An 18,863-nucleotide genomic window follows, 5' to 3' on the forward strand; every position below is an offset into this window, starting at 1 on the left:
TGCCATTTTCACCTCTCACCTGGGCTATTCAATGGTCTCTTAATTGACCTCTATATTTCAATTGTCTTCCAGTTCCAGTCCATCTCCTGGACAGCCACCAAAGTGTTTTTCCTAAAGCACAAGTCTTCCTTATGCCCTCCCCACCCCACTTCTCCCCCACAAACATACTTAATAAATTCCAATGGCTTCCTATTGCCTCTGGGAGCAAATATTTTTTTTAAACCCTTACCTTCCATCTTGGAGTCAATACTGTGTATTGGCTCCAAGGCAAAAGAGTGGTAAGGGTGGGCAATGGGGGTCAAGTGACTTGCCCAGGGTCACACAGCTGGGAAGTGTCTGAGGACAGATATGAACCCAGGACCTCCCATCTCTAGGTCTGGCTCTCCATCCACTGAGCTACCCAGCTGCCCCCTCTGGAAGCAAATATAAAGTAATCTGGTATTTAAAACTCTTTACAGACTGGCCCCAATCTTTCTTTCAACCTTCCAATACATTATTCTCTAAGCAGTCTAAGTTCCAGCCTTCTTGATAACTCTCCATCTTTCATCTCTGTGCTATTTTCAAGATGTTTCCCATACCTGGAAATTACTTCCTCCTCATCTCAGCCTCTTAGAATCCCCGATTGCTTTCAGTATCCAGCTAAAGCACCACTCTCTATAAAGTCTTTCCTGGTCCTACCAGCTGCTAATGCTGTCCCATTCAAACTTACCTCCTTATCTGTTTTGTATGTATTGTGTATCTATCTCTATTTGCATTGTGCCCCCCATGGGGCACATTTAGAATGTAAACTTCCTAAAGTTAGGGACTAGTTTGATTTTCTTTATGTTCCCACAATCTAGAACTATGTTTGGTAGTTTGAAGGTAAGTGTTATTGTCATTAACATAAGCATATCTCTGTGTCTGGAGGCCAGGATGGATAGTGATAATAGAGAGGGGCTGGACCTGTGGTTCCATTTGTGGAAGTCAAAGTTAGTACATGTTTTAGCCACAAGTCCGCCTGAGACAAATGTATTAATTTTATTCTAATTTTAAGCATCTCTGGAGAGAGACAGAGACAGACAGACAGAGACAGACAGAGCACAAATCCAAAGGGAAAGAAATTGATCCTACATTTGTAAATGTTAACATCTATTGAGTTATAATTTCTAGGAATTGTAAGTTTTAAATATGTGGATGATTTCCTCTTGGCCTCACCAAATGCCACAGAATGTCAAGAAGATAGTAAACATCTATTTTTAGAATTATATAAAAGAGGCCAAAAGACCAATAAGGAAAAGCTTAAGGAATTATGGGCATGGTGAAAGGGAGTTTGGGTAAATGTAGTTTCAGGGGGTACAAGGTTTTCCAACTTTACATTATCAAGAACAAAGACATTTTCCTAAATTAAATAAAACACAGTTATCACATAGATAAAAATTTAGTTTTGGTTTTAATTCTTCAAACAGAGCAATTATCATTTAAAACATAGACTGGCTATAGGCAACTCCTAGATAAGAAGACTCCTAGGAGACAATTTAGTCCTATCCCCATATTTTATAGATAAGGAGACTGAGAATTTAAGTGATTTGCCTGAGGACATGTGGATATCAAATGGTAGTCTCAGGATTCAAAACCAGATCTTTAATGAAAGATATTGAGCAACTCTTGATGTTTATCTCTGGCAAGTATGCTTGTACTCGTATTCAAGTCTTCCTCCAAAGCCTTATCATGGGGTGGAGGTGACTATGGATTCTTGAAAACACAAGCTAAGACAAGTCCTATTAAGCTGAAAAGTCTTCAGGTATAGCTCTGCTTAGAGACTGGGCATCTGTCACCTGAGGACCAGCCTAGAAAGTCACAGATAAAAGATCCTTAGAAAGTTGGCCATGAGATGACCAAACTGTCTAGAGAGGGAGAGATCACTTCCAGTCTGGGGATTAGGAAAGTCTTCATGAAGGAAGCGGTATTTGAAATGTGCCTTGAATAATGGGTCTTCCCATCTTGACCCCTAAAAAGCTCTGAATCCCTTCTCTGATCCCTTTTGTCAGCAACTCTATAAAGTAATGATACAAAGGTTAGTAGCATCAGCCTCTCCCCAAGGTGTGGTAGTAGTAGTATCCATACCAGTCATCTCTACATGGTTCCCAGACATCTTTCCAATAAGACTTCCTTCCAAGTATTCCAGAGTCTTTTAGGAAGGATAAGCCTTGGCCAATTTTGAAGGAAGCCAGACCCTCAGAGATAGGAGCTCTGGGGTAGTTTAGAAAGACGATCTCCTAGTGTTATCTCCATAGTCAGAGTATGCTCTGAATCTCAGTGCCTGAGACTTCCAAGCAGGAATGTAGCTAGTGAGTCCTACATTCATGTTGGTCTAGTTTCATTATACTTAATAGGTTTCTTCTGAACAAGACCCTCTACACAAAGTCTGTCCCAACCCCTCTTAATTCTACTACTTTCTTCTATTGAGAATTTTCCATCTATCCTGAATAAGCCATTTATAGATATGTGTTTGCTTTTTGGCTCCTCTATTAAATTGTAAGCTCCTTGAGAGCATGTATCTTTTGCCTATTTTTGTATTCTCAAAGTATAGTACCTGGCACATAGTGGGCACTTCATAAATGCTTACTGACTGACAGACTGATTCTGTCTTATTCATTCTTCTCAAAATACACATTAGATTGTAAGCTCTTTGATTTTATCTTTTTATCCCCAAGCTGAAGCATGATATCTTGTGCTTAAAAAATGTTCCCTAAATTGAACATTTCAACTATACTTTAAAGAGGTATTACATGTGAAATATGGACGGCCAGGAGGTACAGTATATAAAGAGTTAGGCCTAGAGTCATCATTCAAATCCAGCCTCAGACACTTATTAGTTGTGCTTCCCTGCTAGACAAGTCACTTAACCCTGTTTGCCTCAGTTTCCTCATCTGTAAAACAAGCTGCAGAAGGAAATGGCAAATCATTCCAGTGGCTTTACTAAGAAAACCCCAAATGGGATCATGGTGAGTCAGATACAGTTGAAATGACTGAACAACAAACAACACGTGAGAAAAATCAGGCCTATCTGAAAAGTTCAACTTGGAGGACTTTAGACAGAAGCTATATGGTCCCTTTTCAGCCTGCAGAGAGGATTCTTTTTCAGGAACTGGTTAGACTGGATGACCTCTGAGGCCATTTTCAACTTCACGGGAGTCTGGTATTCCAAAAATACACAATCCCTTGATGTTTTGTTTTGTTTTTTTTACAAGTAGTCTTTTTTTTTTTTTAAACCCTTGTACTTCGGTGTATTGTCTCATAGGTGGAAGAGTGGTAAGGGTGGGCAATGGGGGTCAAGTGACTTGCCCAGGGTCACACAGCTGGGAAGTGGCTGAGGCCGTCCCTTGATGTTTTTAATCGTCTCTCATTTCAGCTGTCCATGCCAAGAGCCTTGTGGCAATCCTGCATCTTTTGGTGGCTTTATCCCAGTATTTTCGAGCTCCAATCCGACTTCCGGACCATGTTTCTATCCAAGTTGTGGTGGTTCAGGTAAGGAGGGTAGAATGCTATCTCTACATAGTCAAGACTCTGAGCGACAGAGGAGAACCATAGAAAGAAGTCTCAAGAGTGTATGGGTGCTGTGCTTATCTGTGTGCATATGACATATGTATAGGGGGTAGAGGTGTCTCTGCCTCTAGGTGGGTATATATTGTTGAGGTGGTATCTATGTACATGCCTGTGTAGCCTGTAAATGTGGGGAGTTCGCTGGTAAGGACATGTGGAGGATAGAGTATATATGTGTGTGATAAGTGCATTTGAAAGTATAGCACACATATGTATTTGGATATATGGTATAGATGAGTGTGTGTGTTTTCTAAAGTTGGTGGCTAATGCTACCCAGCTCAGAATAATTGGAGCTAAAAGGAGCCCATTCATAGGCTAATAGATGGAATTCCCATTTTTCTAATGTATTGTTCACGGGTCCCCCTAGAAAAATGGGCAGGCTTTTGGTGATAGGTAGACAAAAGTTACTTCATTGTTTATCCCTTGTCAGATCCCAGGGCAAGTAGGTGTGTTCCCGAGTCCTGGAAATCCTCACAAACTCCCACAATTCAAGGCATTGGGCTGGGCTATTGGGGCACAAGCTAGTCAAGAGTATGGGTAGCCTCTTGAGTAGTGTAGACTTAAGGGTGGGTCCCAAGATGAAAAATGGTAACCACTAAATTCCTCTCAAGAAATCAACCAGTCAATCAGCAAATCTTTATTTATCAGCATCTGCTATGGGCCCAGACCTCTGCAGCACTCTAAAAAGAGCTCTGAGGATATTAAGCTTTTAGAAGGCACTGGTCATCAAGCTTTCTACTGTGTTTTAAATTCTGGGACTAAGAAGGAAGGCAAAAATACCCATTTTCTGAAGCTTCCATTCCTTTCCAGAGGTGGTACGGGACAGATCCACCCCTTCCCCCCACACTCCTGACTCTCATGAGCCCTAAGTCCCTCCCATTTAGGAAAACCACATCTCTCATCTGCCACCTTGCAGATAGGGCTATGCTAGCTTTGCCACTGACTAACCGCATGACTTTGGTAAGTTATCTCATACCTCTAGTCTCAGTTTCCTGCCCTGTACCACAGAAAGGCTAGACAAAGTGGTCTTAAAGATCCCATCTGACTCTAAATGCCATGCACTCTACTTTGCCTTAATAGATTCATTCTAATCGGCAAGAGCCAGGTTCCCTATACTATTACTAAGTGCTATTTCCCTGCCTCGTTAATGAGAGTAGGATAGGGAAGGGCCAAGGAAAAGCCCAAGATTTATACCTGAGAGTCTGGAAGCACAGTCATACTCATGATAGACATAAGGAAGTTGCAAGAGGACACCAGTTTTGTTTTGGGACACCAGGGTTTTTTTTTTTAAGCCTGTGAGCTCAGTTTGGAACATGTTGACTATAGGACAATAACAGGATACCCAAATGGAAGTATCCTGTAGACAACTAAAAATTGCTATCATTATCATTTTCATCGTCATCCTCACCATCATTGTTATTACTATTAAAACTTGCAAGACTTTGTGCCTGGAACTGGGGGATATTGGGACAAGATCATAGAGAGACTCAATTATAGAAAAGAAATCAAAGCTGGAACTGTAGAAATGGACATCTTTGGCTCAGAGGGTGAAGGCACAGAAATGACTTCTGCAAAGAATGGAGGTAGAGGTAGAAGAGAAGAGAAGAGAAATCTGGGCTGAGTCTTTGAGATCAGAGTGAATCAAGAAAGGAGCTGGGCAAAGAGAAAAAAAGATTGGTTAGAGAGACAGAAAGGAATTGGGGCTTCTTCTTTTTGGCCCCAAAGGACAAAGCCAGGATCACTGGGTGAAAACTACAAAGAGATAAATTCCTGTCTTAATGACAGGAAAGACAGTTCCTAACAGTTGGAGCTATCCAAAAGTGGAGAGCCTTTCTCAAGATGTAGTTGGTTCCCCCTTCATTGGAAGTCATCAAGCAAAGACTAGACTACCACTTGAAGGCTATACTGTAATGGAAATTCCTTGTGGGATTGGAGTTAAGTTGGATGGCTGCTGAAATCCTTTTCAATTGTCAAATGAAGTGCCAAGGGAAAGGAGAGTGGCAAGAAGGAATAGATTTTAAATAGAAGTCAAGAAGAATGAAGAACAAGGAGGAAGGAAGGGTTAGGACTTCGTAATATGGATCTGAAGCCACCAGTGCCCTCTGAGAAGGAAATTTCAATAGCTTGGTGAAGGATAGATAGGTGAAGAGGCTTATTCAGATTACAGATTTGCAGAGGAGCACTGAGTAGTAAGGAAGTCACAGACATTTGTCATGAAAAGATGGAAGAAACATTGACAAGTAACTCAAGGAGCTTTGGGGATCAAATAAGCAACATGGGAGTCTTTTTTAAAGGTGGCCATTTGTGTACAAAGAAAAGCAACAAGAAATTAAAGGAGACAAAGTAATCAAAGCTGCTAATAAAGGAGGGCAATAATTTCCAGGGTAGACTGTGTAGAAGTGGAAAGGGAGGAAGTCCAGACTACAGGCAAAGGAGGAAAAAAACTCCAGCTCTGAGACCAGAGAAGTGGAAGAAAGAATGGTGAGATGGACAATGATAGTGTCTCATAGTCTCTTAATTACCTGACTATGGTTTATGTTCCTTACTAGACTGGAAGCTCACTGAGGGTTAGTCTTATTTAAACTTTGTCTCTCCAGTTACTGAACAAAAGAATTCGCAAACACCAGATGTTTTAAAATGTTTATTGAATAAAATGTCCCTTCTAGGGACACTTCCCAGGTTGGCCTTGTTCTTTCTATGATGTAGTATCTAGAACTTAACAAAGACCCTGGACATGGAAAGGAAGTCAGAAGGTTTCAGTTTACATTTTGAATGAATCAATGGATCTGTTCGAGTCTCAGTTTTCTCCTCTATAAAATGAGGATCCTCCCATTCACATTATCTATCTCTCCAGAGGATTGTTTGAGTAAAGATTTTTTTGTAAAGCTTAATGCTCTGTAGAAACATTAATTCTCATAGTAAAGACAAGTGTATTTATGGATAGCTCTTGCTAAGAGCAGAAGCTCTTAACCTGGGGTCTGAGATAGATTTCAGGCGGTCCATGAACTTGCATGGAGGAAGAAAATTACATCTCTATTTTCACTAACCTCAAACTGAAGTTTAGCATTTCCTTAGATTATGAATTTTAAAAACTATTCTGGGAAAGGTCCATAGGTTTCACCAGACTGCCAAAGGGGTTCACAAAGTTTAAGAACTCTGTGCTAGAGGATCTCTATAAAGTCAGAGGCGAAATCACTGTAAAGAGAGGCAAGAGGCATTCGGGACTTAAGACAAAAGAAAATCCCTGAAAGGCAATGTGTGAAAATAACTGGAAACAGGGAGAGATGAAAATAGACTGCCAGTAGCATAGAGAGCAAGGTGGAAGAGGAGCATGAGTTTCAATCAAGCCGGGTGGCCAGAACTCTGCAACTTTGTTTAGCTCAGATTTGTAGCTTAAGAGCAGGGAATGGAGATGCTGCAAATTGGTGCCATGGACTTGGTAGTAGCTAGGTGTTGAGGTAAAAAAGCATAGAGTGTGAACCTGGGCATTACTGAAGTAGTTAACTATGAAGCTTGAGATGGGCAGGCCAGGGTAGATAAGAGAAGCCTAATGGCCTGGGTCCAGTGGGAAGGGCAGAGTATTTAGTTGCTCTGATCGATCATTTAGAGTCAATTATTTATAAGGGCAGCAAGGTAGTTCAGTAGAAAGAGAACCAGGGTGGGGGAGTGGGGAGGGGAGCAGCTGGATAGCCGGGTAGCTCAGTGGATTGAGAGTCAGGCCTAGAGACGGGAGGTCCTAGGTTCAAATCCGGCCTCAGACACTTCCCAGCTGTGTGACCCTGGGCAAGTCACTTGACCTCCATTGCCCACCCTTACCACTCTTCCACTTAGGAGCCAAGACACAGAAGTTAAGGGTTTAAAAGGAAAATTTAAAAAAAAAGAAAAAGAAAGAGAACCAGACCTAGAGATTGAAGGTTCTGGGTTTAACTGTGGCCTCAGACACTTCCTAGCTATGTGACCCTGGGTAAATCACTTAACTCCAATATTGGCTAGCTCTTACTGCTCTTCTACCTTGGATCCAAGTGATTCTAAGTACTGATTTTAAGACAAAAAATAAGTTTTTTTAAAAAAAATTGATTATTATTCCCCTTCTTACTATGTGCTAGGCACGATGCTGGATTTTTAAGTAATGTCAGGAAGGGAGCTGAGAGAGAGAGAGAGAGAGAGAGACAGAGAGAGAGAGAGTGAGTGTGTGTGTGTGAGTGTGAGTCAGTCTTGACCTGTGATAGAGAGAAGAAGGCATAGGGCCCCATGATAATAAGGTCCAAAGCCAGGAGAGGCCACAAGGCATGTGCAGTCATTTTCTCCTTGGTCAACAGAGTTCTTTTCTCTTCTTTCCAAACTCTGGGCTTTGGCTCCTTTCCCAGCAACCTGGTCTCCCAGAAAGTTCCTCCTGTGCCATCTACAACTTCACAGTCCATTTGTCCAGGACTAGTGCATGGTACCAATAATAATAATGATAGCTGACATTTATATAGCACTTAGATGCTCACAGAGCCTTTATATGCATTATGTGAGTCTAGTAGCTCCTAAGCAGCATTTTCTCTTTAGAAACTAAAAGCTTCTTTTCCTTATCCCACCCCAATCCATTCTTTTGCTCACCATTCTTACTTTACACAGTTTTGAATAATATAATTTGCAGAAATCTTTCAGATTTGGATCACACATCCATACCATACCAGTAACTTGGATTCTTTTAAATAATGTTAATAATAGCTCACATTCATTGCAATTAATAATCATCAAAGATGTGTTAAGAATCTCATACTTCTTTTTATTAATAATAACTCCTATTTGTATATGATTTATGATTTACAAAGCACTTTCCCATCCCATAGAGGCAGCTAGTGAATAAAGTACCTGGCCTGGAATCAGGAAGACCTGAATTCAAATGTGGTCTGACATGTACTATTTGTATAATCCTGTTTGCCTCAATTCCCTCATCTGTGAAAATAGGACAATAATAACACTTAATTCTCCGGGTTGGTGTGAGGATAAAATGAGAAAAATATTTGTAAAAAATGCTTAACACAACACCTGGCACATAGTAGGTGCTTAAGAGATGCTGTTCTTTACTCACAGAAATACGATACAGAGGAAAGAACTGAGTTCAGAGGAGCCAAGTTCAAATCCTACCTCTGAAACTTAGAATCTGGGTGATTTACTTAGCCTCCATGGGTTTCAGTTTCTTTATATATGTTTCCCCTGAGATTCTTTCCAGCTCCAAATCTAAGATCTTCTGACCCATTTCCCTCATTTGATCCTCATCCTAGGTCTATGATAAGCCACAGAATTTGTGAAATACAAAATAACCTGTCCAAAGTGACGTATGTATCAGATAATCAGGGAATAGCATGATATGATAGGAAGAGCTCTCAACTTGGGAGTCAGAAGACCCAAATTCAAACCCTAGAGACATTACGTGACTTGTCTAGAGAACTGGTGTCTGAAATGGAATTTGAACAATGGCCTTTTCCTCTAAGTCCAGTGTTTTGGCATCAACGCTAACCACCTCAAACAAATCATCCTGTCCTTTGGTGAGCTATCTCAAGAACTAGGTTCAAAAAAATTTTTTTTAAAGAATTGTGTTCAGTTCTACACTTTATGAGGCACATACTGGGGTGCAAACAAGGCAGAAGGAGGAATTTTTGATTAAACAAAAATCAACTCAACATCTGTTGGGTACAGATCCTTGCATTTTATACTATAGAAGATAAAAAAATGGAGTATCTGCCTTCATGGAGCTTATAGTCTAGTAGAGAAATATAACCTCCATACATACAACTAAACCATGATGAAAATCAATTGAAGGAACTGGGTAGGGGGTAGACTATGGAAGAGAAGACTTGGGATGGAATTTGATAGCTGCTCGATTTCAAAGGGCTATCATCAAAGAAGGATCAAGTTTTCTCTGCTTAGCTCCAAAAGTCAGAGGTAGGACCTGTTAGGGGAAGTTACAGAGAAGCCTTCAGTAGCAGGATTTTCTAGCCATCAGAGTGGTCCAAAAATGGGATGGGCTTCCTCATGAGGAATGAGTTCCTTGCCACTAAGAGTTAAAGATATTGTAGGAGAGGACTCATGCTTTAAGTAAGGGTTTAACAGATGACCTCTGAGGTCCTTTCCATTCTCTCTTTTACCTCATATAAGAATTTCCCCAACATTTTCAATTGCTTATAAACTGTGTCTCTGAGGGAACTGTCATATCATCTTAACAATTACTAGTATGTCTCTCAGTCGACATTGTTTCTCCAAACCCTCAGCATGAGCATTGGGGAAGAGAATGGCTTGCTGTTTTAAAGATGTGGCCATTTCAGATCCCGTTTTCATGCCTTATTCTGAGTTCAAAAGAAGACATCAGCTGGCTTAGTTGGATTGTTTTTTGTTTTTTTTTAAACATTTCTCCTGAATACAGTTTTGTCAGAGAGATGGAGAAAGTAGGGCACATTACATAAATGGCATCGAGGCAATTCAGATTTTAAAAGGTTTTTTTTTTTCATTATCAAGTTAAACATGCACAAAGCTGAAGGCAGAGGTGTCGGCAGGAATTCATTTATTGAAATACAAAAGGAAATATTCCAGGCACAAATACATGCTAATGTGTTCCCACTAATCAGCTGGCTACTTAGGAGTCATTTTCACCCAGATGTTCTTGCACTGTACAAAGCCATCAGTGATCAAAGCTAATTAAACACTGAAGTTATATACATATACAGTAGAAGGGGTGAAAAAGTGGGTAGGCGATGGATAGCCCATATGGCCTGAGTTGCAAGGAAGATCTTTTTTCTCCTCCTTTGACTCTGCATTCTCATGACTTAAGCCTGATAAATATCTTGTCATTTTAAGTTTGATTCATCTATTAAGTTGGAGCGCCTTTGGGACTTCCTAATCCAGCCCCTTCACATTTTATCAATGAGTCCAGAGAAGAAAAATTACTTAAATAAAATCACATTGGTAGTAAGCAGTAAGGTTGGAATTGAAATTCATATTCTCGGACTCTAAAGGCAGAATTCTTCCCACCATGCCATGCTTCTCCCTTTATAAAGTAGAAGCTGACTCTGGCTTTTATAAGGACCAGCTCCCCAACTTTCCCTGAGTGTTTACATGCAACATGAACCATAACCCCAGGAGAACACTACAACCCCAAAGTCATTTCCTACCTTAGGAGTCCATTTGCCAGTACCATGCTAATTTTTTCATTGACATTATATTTGCCTCTTTTAGGGTGCCCCTTCCCATCCACTGGCCAACAGCTGATACTCTTTCTCACATTCTATTTTTCTCTCTCCCAGAAAGCAGCAGGACACCCTTCCTGGAGGTGCGCAGGCAATATTTTTTAATAGAAGATTTACTATAAAGCAATCTTTGAAAAAACAGCCCCGTGTATAAAATACTCAAGAGGAGAACCACTGGCATTTTCCTCGGTCCCATTTTACCTTTTTAATCAGTAATTTGTATAGAAACCTAAATCATGTGTGCCTAGTAAACTTGTGGTTTTTCTAGAAGCCAAGAAGGATGCTAGAATGATATATATCTGGATCCTAAAAGGTTGTAACCCTAAAAGATCAACCCTTCAAACAAGGATGTTCAGCAGAATTGTTAGGGCATGCATCGTTTTATCAGGTTGATTCTAAGGTGTTCAACAAGATCTAGAAATTGAGAAAATTCTAAACAATACAGAGCCATCAGAGACAGAATCACTGATACTAATTGGAATAGTGGATAGTGGGCTCAACTGGAAAAAGTGGAATTGGTTAGAGGAAGATGTCAAGTCCTGTACTTGGGCTCCAAAAGTCAATTGTGCACATGTAAGATAAGGAAGGCCAAAGCCAAAAAGATTGTTGTTGTTGTTGCTTTTTAGGAGATAACATACTTCAATGTGAAGCAACTATATGATATGGCAGCTGAAAAACCGAATAGAGACTTAGACTCTGTTAATAGAAGAGAAACAGCCAGATTAAGGGAGCTAATCATTTTACTGGCCTCTGAGGCATTCCTCAGTCAGACTAAGGTTTGGATGTCTCTAAATGAAGGCTAGATGATTACCTGCTGAAGGTCTTGTGGAAGAGATTATTTTTTCAGGTAGAGTGTGTGCTGGGTGGTGCCTGAAGTACCAGTTCTGAGATTCTGTGGTTCTTTGGAAAATATGGCAAAGAGAAAGAGAGGGGAAGAATAGATGAGAAAAGGAGAAATGATTCCAACCACCAAGCCCCAAGGAACTTAAAATTGCTTTCCCTTTCTCTTACTTGCTGCTTGGTTGTCTTCCATCAGAACTATCTGCCACTATTTAAGTTTAATTTAGCTACCTTGGTGTGGATTTGACTGGCTAGACCTTGACTTTCCCAACCATGCCATGCCCTATGCTGGCATTTGATGCATTTATCCCATCATCACAAAGCTAGATGCTGTTCCCTGCACCCATCTACTGCACCTATTACCCTTTCGTTGCCCCTATATACACCAGTAAAGTTCCCAAAGTCTCCCTTTCAGCGTATTGGAATCAATTAGGTTGTAAACTCCTTGAGGGCAGGGACTGTCTCTAGATCCCCAGTGCTTAGCACAGTGCCTGGAACATAGTAGGTATCTCATAAATATTTATTCAATTGAATTTGTTTCTCCTCCATTCAAAAACCTCCAGTGATTCCCCATTGTCTAACTGTAGAATAGAGTTGAGGGGGCAGCTGGGTAGCTCAGTGGAGTAAGAGTCAGACCTAGAGACAGGAGGTCCTAGGTTCAAACCCGGCCTCAGCCACTTCCCAGCTGTGTGACCCTGGGCAAGTCACTTGACCCCCATTGCCCACCCTTACCAATCTTCCACCTATGAGACAATACACTGAAGTACAAGGGTTTAAAAAAAAAAAAAGAATAGAGTTGAAACTCCTTGACTTGGAATTCATGGTTCTCCCTTGCTTAGCCCCAATCTAGCCTGGCATCCACAACTCTCATTACTTTCCCACACTAACCTTCCTAAGCAGATCAATCTTCCTACCCCAAAAATATATACTTGGTGCTTTCAGGACATAGCCTACATCACAGTGAGATGTGAGAAAAGTATTTTATAAATCTTAAAGTACTGGAGAAAGCTAAGATGCTGTCATTCCTATCTTTGCTGTCCCACCCACACTTCCTTCCCTGAGGCCAATCCAAATCCTTCACATTCTTCAAGACCCAACCTCTCTCTCAGCCTTTCCTGATCTCTGTCTACATGGAATCTCCCCACTCTGGCCTCCAGTCCTACTACTTGTCATTTAACTTGCACTATGTATTGTTGTTTGTCATTTTCTGATTCTGTTTTGCCTCTTGCTAGATTCGGAATTCCATGAGGACAGAGAAGTCGCTAAAGTTATCTCTGTATCCCCCATGATGTGCCTAGCACTTTGATGATGTACTATGACATCCTTAATGATAGCCTTAAACATAGAAGGTGCTCAGTAAAGATTTGCGGATTGGTTCCTTCTGACAAGTACTTTACTTATACCCAGGAAGTAAACCAGTCCCAGGTGGAACTTGAAATAACTATAATTGAAAAGCATCCATAATTCCTAATTTTTTAAAAAGCCCACCTCCTCTTGAATGACCCAAATTGGCCGTGGGAAGGTTCTAGTTTTCCCCAGATACCATGCCCTTCTCTGCTTTTCTTTGGCAGTGAGTATCTTCCCACTAGGGAGAAGGCACGCCCAGATCTTCAGTAAGTTTCATCTTACTGTCCATTACTTGAAGAAGGGAGCATTTTGCTTCCAGCAAAGAAAGAACTACCTACTTGTTGAGGCAAAGCTTTTAATTGTCTATGAGTGGAAACTGCACAATCCTCATCACTGAAAGCCTGGAGCCCAATTTTCTTTCTAAGCCCTGTCTCTTCTCTGAGGGTACTTCTTAGTCATTGGTAACTTTCTCAGTCTTATGAGCCCTGAGCTGACTTTGTGTTTTTTTTTTTTAATCATCACTTTTCCCCCCTTGTTTCAGAAACGGGAAGGAATCCTCCAGTCTCGGCAAATCCAAGAGGAAATAACTGGTAACACCGAGTATGTCAACACCATTGTTGCCAGAAGTTCCGTAATGGAACACAGATGTTTCTCAGAAATCCATCCATTTGCTGATATTTAGCTTTCATTTATTGGGGTTCCAGGAGGGATTACAATTCAGCCAATGATTATAGCTTAGCCTTTTGCATGCATTCAAAACATGCCTTTCAGTACCAAAGGCACAGAGTTGGGTGGGGAATGGGAATTAGCAGTGATTTGGAAAAGGCTCATTTTGTGGCACTGCAGGGAAAATACACCCAGAAAACCCAAACCAGCATGAAATCTTCATGCCATAAACATGGAATTGAATTAAGATTTTTAACCTTCAAAAACCATAATTTTCCATTTTCTGAATCTGATTTATTTGGTCAAGTTCCATAACTAAAAAGAAGGGAGCAGGAAAAAATCTTTTCTAAATCTAGATGTTTTCATTTGCCTACAAGCAGCATTTAGAAGCTGAATTATCCTAGCATGCCTAAAATGACGTTTTCCTGGGTTAAATAAGAAAAGAGGACAAAAAGAGTCAGTGTGAATTGGAAAGAATCCTAGACTAAGGAGTCAGGAGACCCTGTGTGACTACAGGGAATCAGCGTCCCTTCTTGTAACCAGAGAATTAAAGACAAATGGGACCACATAGTACAGAGCTAGAATTCAGCATGGTACAATGGAAAGAGCCTTGGACTGAAGTCAGAGAATTCTGTTCTTATCTCTTCGTGCCTATGAAAATTTGGGAAAGTCATTTTTTCCTCTCTGGGCCTCAGTTTATTCATCTGTAAAATGAGGAGGTTGGATTAGATGGCGTCTGATATGTCTTCTAGCTCAGCAATGATGGTCTAATGCCAGAAGACCCTCTTCCAACCTGTGCTGTGTATTTGGAGCCTCCCTGGCATCCTTGAGTCTATTGTTCTTTCCTACAAGTCATTCCCTATCGTCCCCATTAGTATGAATAAGGACATTTGCCCAAGTGTTTGCATTATGCAAAATCACACTGCATACATGTTTCCATTGGGCTGGAACCCAATTGTACATAGTAATAAGTCCGAATAGTGTGGATTTGAAAATATGGGACCACTTCAAGAGCTGCATTATTGGCACTATTTGGGACCTGGCTATCAGGGAGATTCCTTTCAAATATGTAGGTTGGCACTAAGTAACCATTGAGTGAGTAAGTAACAATTTCCATTCTAAAATCCTGTGATTCTCAGATTTTGCTTAAAGCACAAAGTGGCTTTTGAGTAGCTGACATGCATATAGCACTTTCAGGTTGGCCAAATGCTTTCATTCAATTATTCTCTCATTTGAGCCTCAGGACAGCCTTGTGCTTTTATAGCTGAGGCCCAGAGAGATTAAGTTATTTGCTTGTGGTCAGTAGTCATAGAGCTAATTAAGTGTCTGAGGTAGGATTCGAACCCAAGTCTGTGCCCCTCTAAAAGGGGCCTTTCAGCCCTGCTGCTCAGGACTCTGTTATGCCAATGCCAGTGCTGGTCTGCTCTTCAGTGGGGGAAAGGAGAGAGCAGATACAGAACTCCCATAACTGCAGCCTCCCTCCTAAAGCTCAGTGACAAGAGACTTTTTGAGTTCTTCCAACAAAAGAAAGTCTTCTAATCCATGGTGGTCAGGACTGGAAGGGTGGGGTTAGGCTAGTCAACTGAAGATGCCCTAGAAGGTTCTCTTGATGACCAAAGAAAGCACATCCAACGGGAACAAGAAGCATGTCATTCTCTCTCTTCTTTTTACCACAGGGCTCTATCGGGAAGGCATGGTAAGTTTTGGAGAACTGACATCTCTGGCTTGTGGCTGCCAAGAATGCGCTATGGCAGTTGGGCAGTTTGCATGCTGCAGAGAGGGACAGGCCACGCTGCGGCTGCCCGGGCACATGTGTACACCACAAGGGATGGAAGCTCCCAAGGAGGTCCCTAAAGGGATGCTTTCTCTGTCTGACATCTGGTGCTCCCCGCAGCCCTCCTAGAAGTCACTGGAAGGCTGCAGGCTACTTTTCTGAAGTTCTGCTCTCTTCACTTCCCAGGGGGCATTTCCCTCTGCACTTTAAAGGAGAAAGAGGCAATATAAGGCATTGTTGGAGGTCCCTGATTCAAGGCAGACAAGTCACTTTACAGGCTTGGGCTGCCTTCACCCCATTCCAGTGCCTCAACTTGCTTTGATCATGGTCTGCTTGCCCACCCACCATGCTCCCCTGCCTCCTCTATGAAGTTTGCTTTCCAACACTGTTAGAGCTGTTTAGCTTGCTAGCTTGTGACTATGTCATTGGAACAGGACTTGTAAGAGTATGTGGATATCCCCTATTTCATTCCCTGGGGCAAAAGGAAATGTTGGGGTCCCAGCACCCTGAAGAAACCCTGCCATGGAGTGGGAAGAGGCTGAACTTCTGACCTTGAAGACCTAACACTACTCAAGAATTTTCAATGACTTCCTATTGTCTTTAGTTTAAAACACAAACTTCTCAGCTTGTTATTTAAAGCTCTATGTGATCTATCTCCAAGCTCATTTCACATTCTTCCCCTTCATGTTCTTTGCCTGGCATTGTCAGTCCATTCAGATTAACTTATCATTCCCTACTCTCCAGGGCCTTACATTCTAGTGGGAGGCTCAACGTGTATGCAGAGAAATACATACATGATTATTAAGAAGAGCATGAGAAACAACAATTAGGATCAAGAAAGTCATGCCATAGAAAGTGGTGCCTGAACTGAGCTTAGAAGGACCTCAATGCAATTGGAATGCAGTCTCTTCTTGCCTCCTCTTTCCTCTTTTTGAATCCCTGGCTTTCTTCTAAGCTCAGTCCAGACACAATTTCCTATGATGTGACTCTCCTGAATCTCCCTACTTGTTATTTTCTTCTCTCTCTACTCAATGATCACATACGTAGTTATCTGTGTGTATGTCGTATCCTCCAAATAGAATGTAAGCTTCTGGAGGGCAAACACTGTTCTTTGCTTTTTGCCTTTGTATACCTAGTACCTTGCCCATAGCAGGGACTTTAATATGTTTACTGAAGAGGGTTGAAGATCTGTAGTCGATACTCATGTGATCATAGATGCCATGGGGCCAAATATTTAACAAGTTCTCCTTCCTAATTCTCTTAAGATTGAGAAATTATAAATAAGCTCATCTGGTCTAGTCAGAGAGGCAGCATTAGACCGGATCTGACCGCAGCAGCATCAATTAGTCCCAGTTCTGGAGCACACATTGTGTGTGGGCTGTGGAGCAAGAAGCATGGCATGGAGGACACAGTTACCCATAAACTCCACTGCTCACCACAATGAGCATGCCAGGAGAGGAGAATCAGGATGAAATAACTGGAGTCTCATGGCTGCATCACATCTCCACCCTCAGTGCTCCTCTCTCCAAGGGTTATTCTACTCATTCTCAACATATACTTACCAAAAAAAAAAAACAAAAAAAAACTTACCTTCTATCTTAGAATCAAGATTGTGTATTGGTTCCAAGGCAGAAGAGTAGTAAGGTCCTAGGCAATGAGGGTTAAGTGGCTTGCTCAGGGTCATATATCTAGGAAGTATCTGAGGCCAGATTTGAACCCAGATCTTCCTGTTTCTAAGCCTGGCTCTCAATCCCCAGAGTCACCTAGCTGCCACCCTACCATATACTTTCTCGTCATCAAGTAGAAACCAAGGCAATATACGATATACCAGCAGCTATCTTAGTATCTGGCTTCCTTATTACCTTGGAGGATTTGCCTACACCCCCTTTTTCCCGATATTCAGGCAAACCCACCAAAGGGGCTAGGAGTGTCCAAGGGAAATCTTCCACATATAATTGCTAGGCACCACCATTTGCACATGCTCTCTATTCTGTCTTCATGCTTTATGATGCCTTTATTTTCTTTGTTATGTTGACAGTGGGCAAGCGATATCAAAAGCTTGTTTTCCTCATCTGTAAAATGGGAATGGCAATAATTACACTATGCTAACTCATAGAGTGGTTGTAAGGGGAATGCTTTGTGAAGTGATGAGTGAGATCTCTAGAAATGGTGGTTCTTCCATGCAATGGAACTTCAATGTGGCTGATGGTCTGAGTATTTCTCTGTCTTCCAGAACGTGATGCCTTCGACACCTTGTTTGATCATGCTCCAGACAAGCTCAACGTGGTGAAAAAGGTGGGAAGATGTTTGGGTTGAAATACAAAATAACTAAAAAAAAAAAAAGCCAGAGGATTTAAGATTATGGGGAGATGGGGAAAAATGCATTTATTGAGGCTGCTAAATCCCACCGTTATGGAAAACTCACCTTGACAGTAATTAGAATGCTGCTGCTCTGAGGGCCCCCTAACACTCAGACTGAGAATGCGGATGCTAATTCCCCCTTGAAGTTGGTTGCAAAGCTAGTTCAGTGACAAACTTGTAACCCACGGTTAAGTTGACTTTGGTTCTTTGCAAGAACAATGGTTCTTTGAAACTGCTCCCAGCCCTCTTCTTCCCCAATCTGAGGCCACCAGGGTAACTCTCAGTATACCTTCTTGGGTGTGGAGGAAAGAAAGCCAAAATGCCTCTGCGTCCCTAGCTTGAGCAGCATTCTGCACTCTCTCTCCAAACTGCAGCACCTCCTGACTCCCATGCCAAGTTCTGTGCCAAGCAAGAGCACAAGGAAGGAGAGAGTTGTGGATGCTGGATGATGCTGTGGCCTGAGAGGCTAAGCATGAAGTTAATGCCTTGTTCAAAAGCTGGTTCTGATACTGTCTGTGGCCTTAGGCAAATGACTCTTTAAGATTGGAGCTGTTTCTTTGTCTGTTATTTGGAGGATCATACTTTGATTATTTATTACTCACCTTATAGGGCTGATGTCAAGAAATTATTATTTGAGAGCATGAGTTCTTAACTTGGGATCCCTGAACTTGGTTTTATTAGTTTTATTATTTAAATTTTCAAATATTTGGATAACTATTTCCATATAATTGCTTGCTATTATAATCCTAGGTACTTTATTTTGTGCATTTAAAAGCATTCTGAGAAGAAGGGCCATTGATTTTACCAGCCTACCAAAGGGATCAGTGGCACAAAAAGTTTAAGAAACTCTATTACAAAGGTAGCAGTGAAGCAGTAGATAAAGGATCGGAGTCAGAATCAACAAAGCATGCTTTCAAATCCTGCCTCAGAAACATCCTGGTTGTTTGGTTCTGACAAATCACCTAAATTTCTCTGAGACTCAATTTTCCTTATCTGTAAAATGGAGATAATGACTCTTTGAGATTGCTACTATTATTATGGGGGCCAAATGATATGAGACA

At 41.4% G+C, this 18,863-nt stretch overlaps 1 protein-coding gene across 1 annotated transcript in view; it reads left to right on the forward strand.

The window, feature by feature from the left end:
• The window catches only part of PARVA (parvin alpha), a 177,151-nt gene that overhangs the window by 131,005 nt on the left and 27,283 nt on the right, over positions 1 to 18,863 (forward strand). Inside the window, exons 6-9 of the mRNA XM_044681053.1 lie at positions 3,392 to 3,507; positions 13,543 to 13,601; positions 15,344 to 15,363; positions 17,675 to 17,736. Of these exons, the coding sequence (XP_044536988.1) occupies positions 3,392 to 3,507; positions 13,543 to 13,601; positions 15,344 to 15,363; positions 17,675 to 17,736 (257 nt within the window). The remainder of the gene's footprint in view (positions 1 to 3,391; positions 3,508 to 13,542; positions 13,602 to 15,343; positions 15,364 to 17,674; positions 17,737 to 18,863) is intronic.

Source organism: Gracilinanus agilis, chromosome 6 (genome assembly GCF_016433145.1).
Source record: "Gracilinanus agilis isolate LMUSP501 chromosome 6, AgileGrace, whole genome shotgun sequence".
Taxonomy (NCBI): Eukaryota; Metazoa; Chordata; class Mammalia; order Didelphimorphia; family Didelphidae; genus Gracilinanus; species Gracilinanus agilis.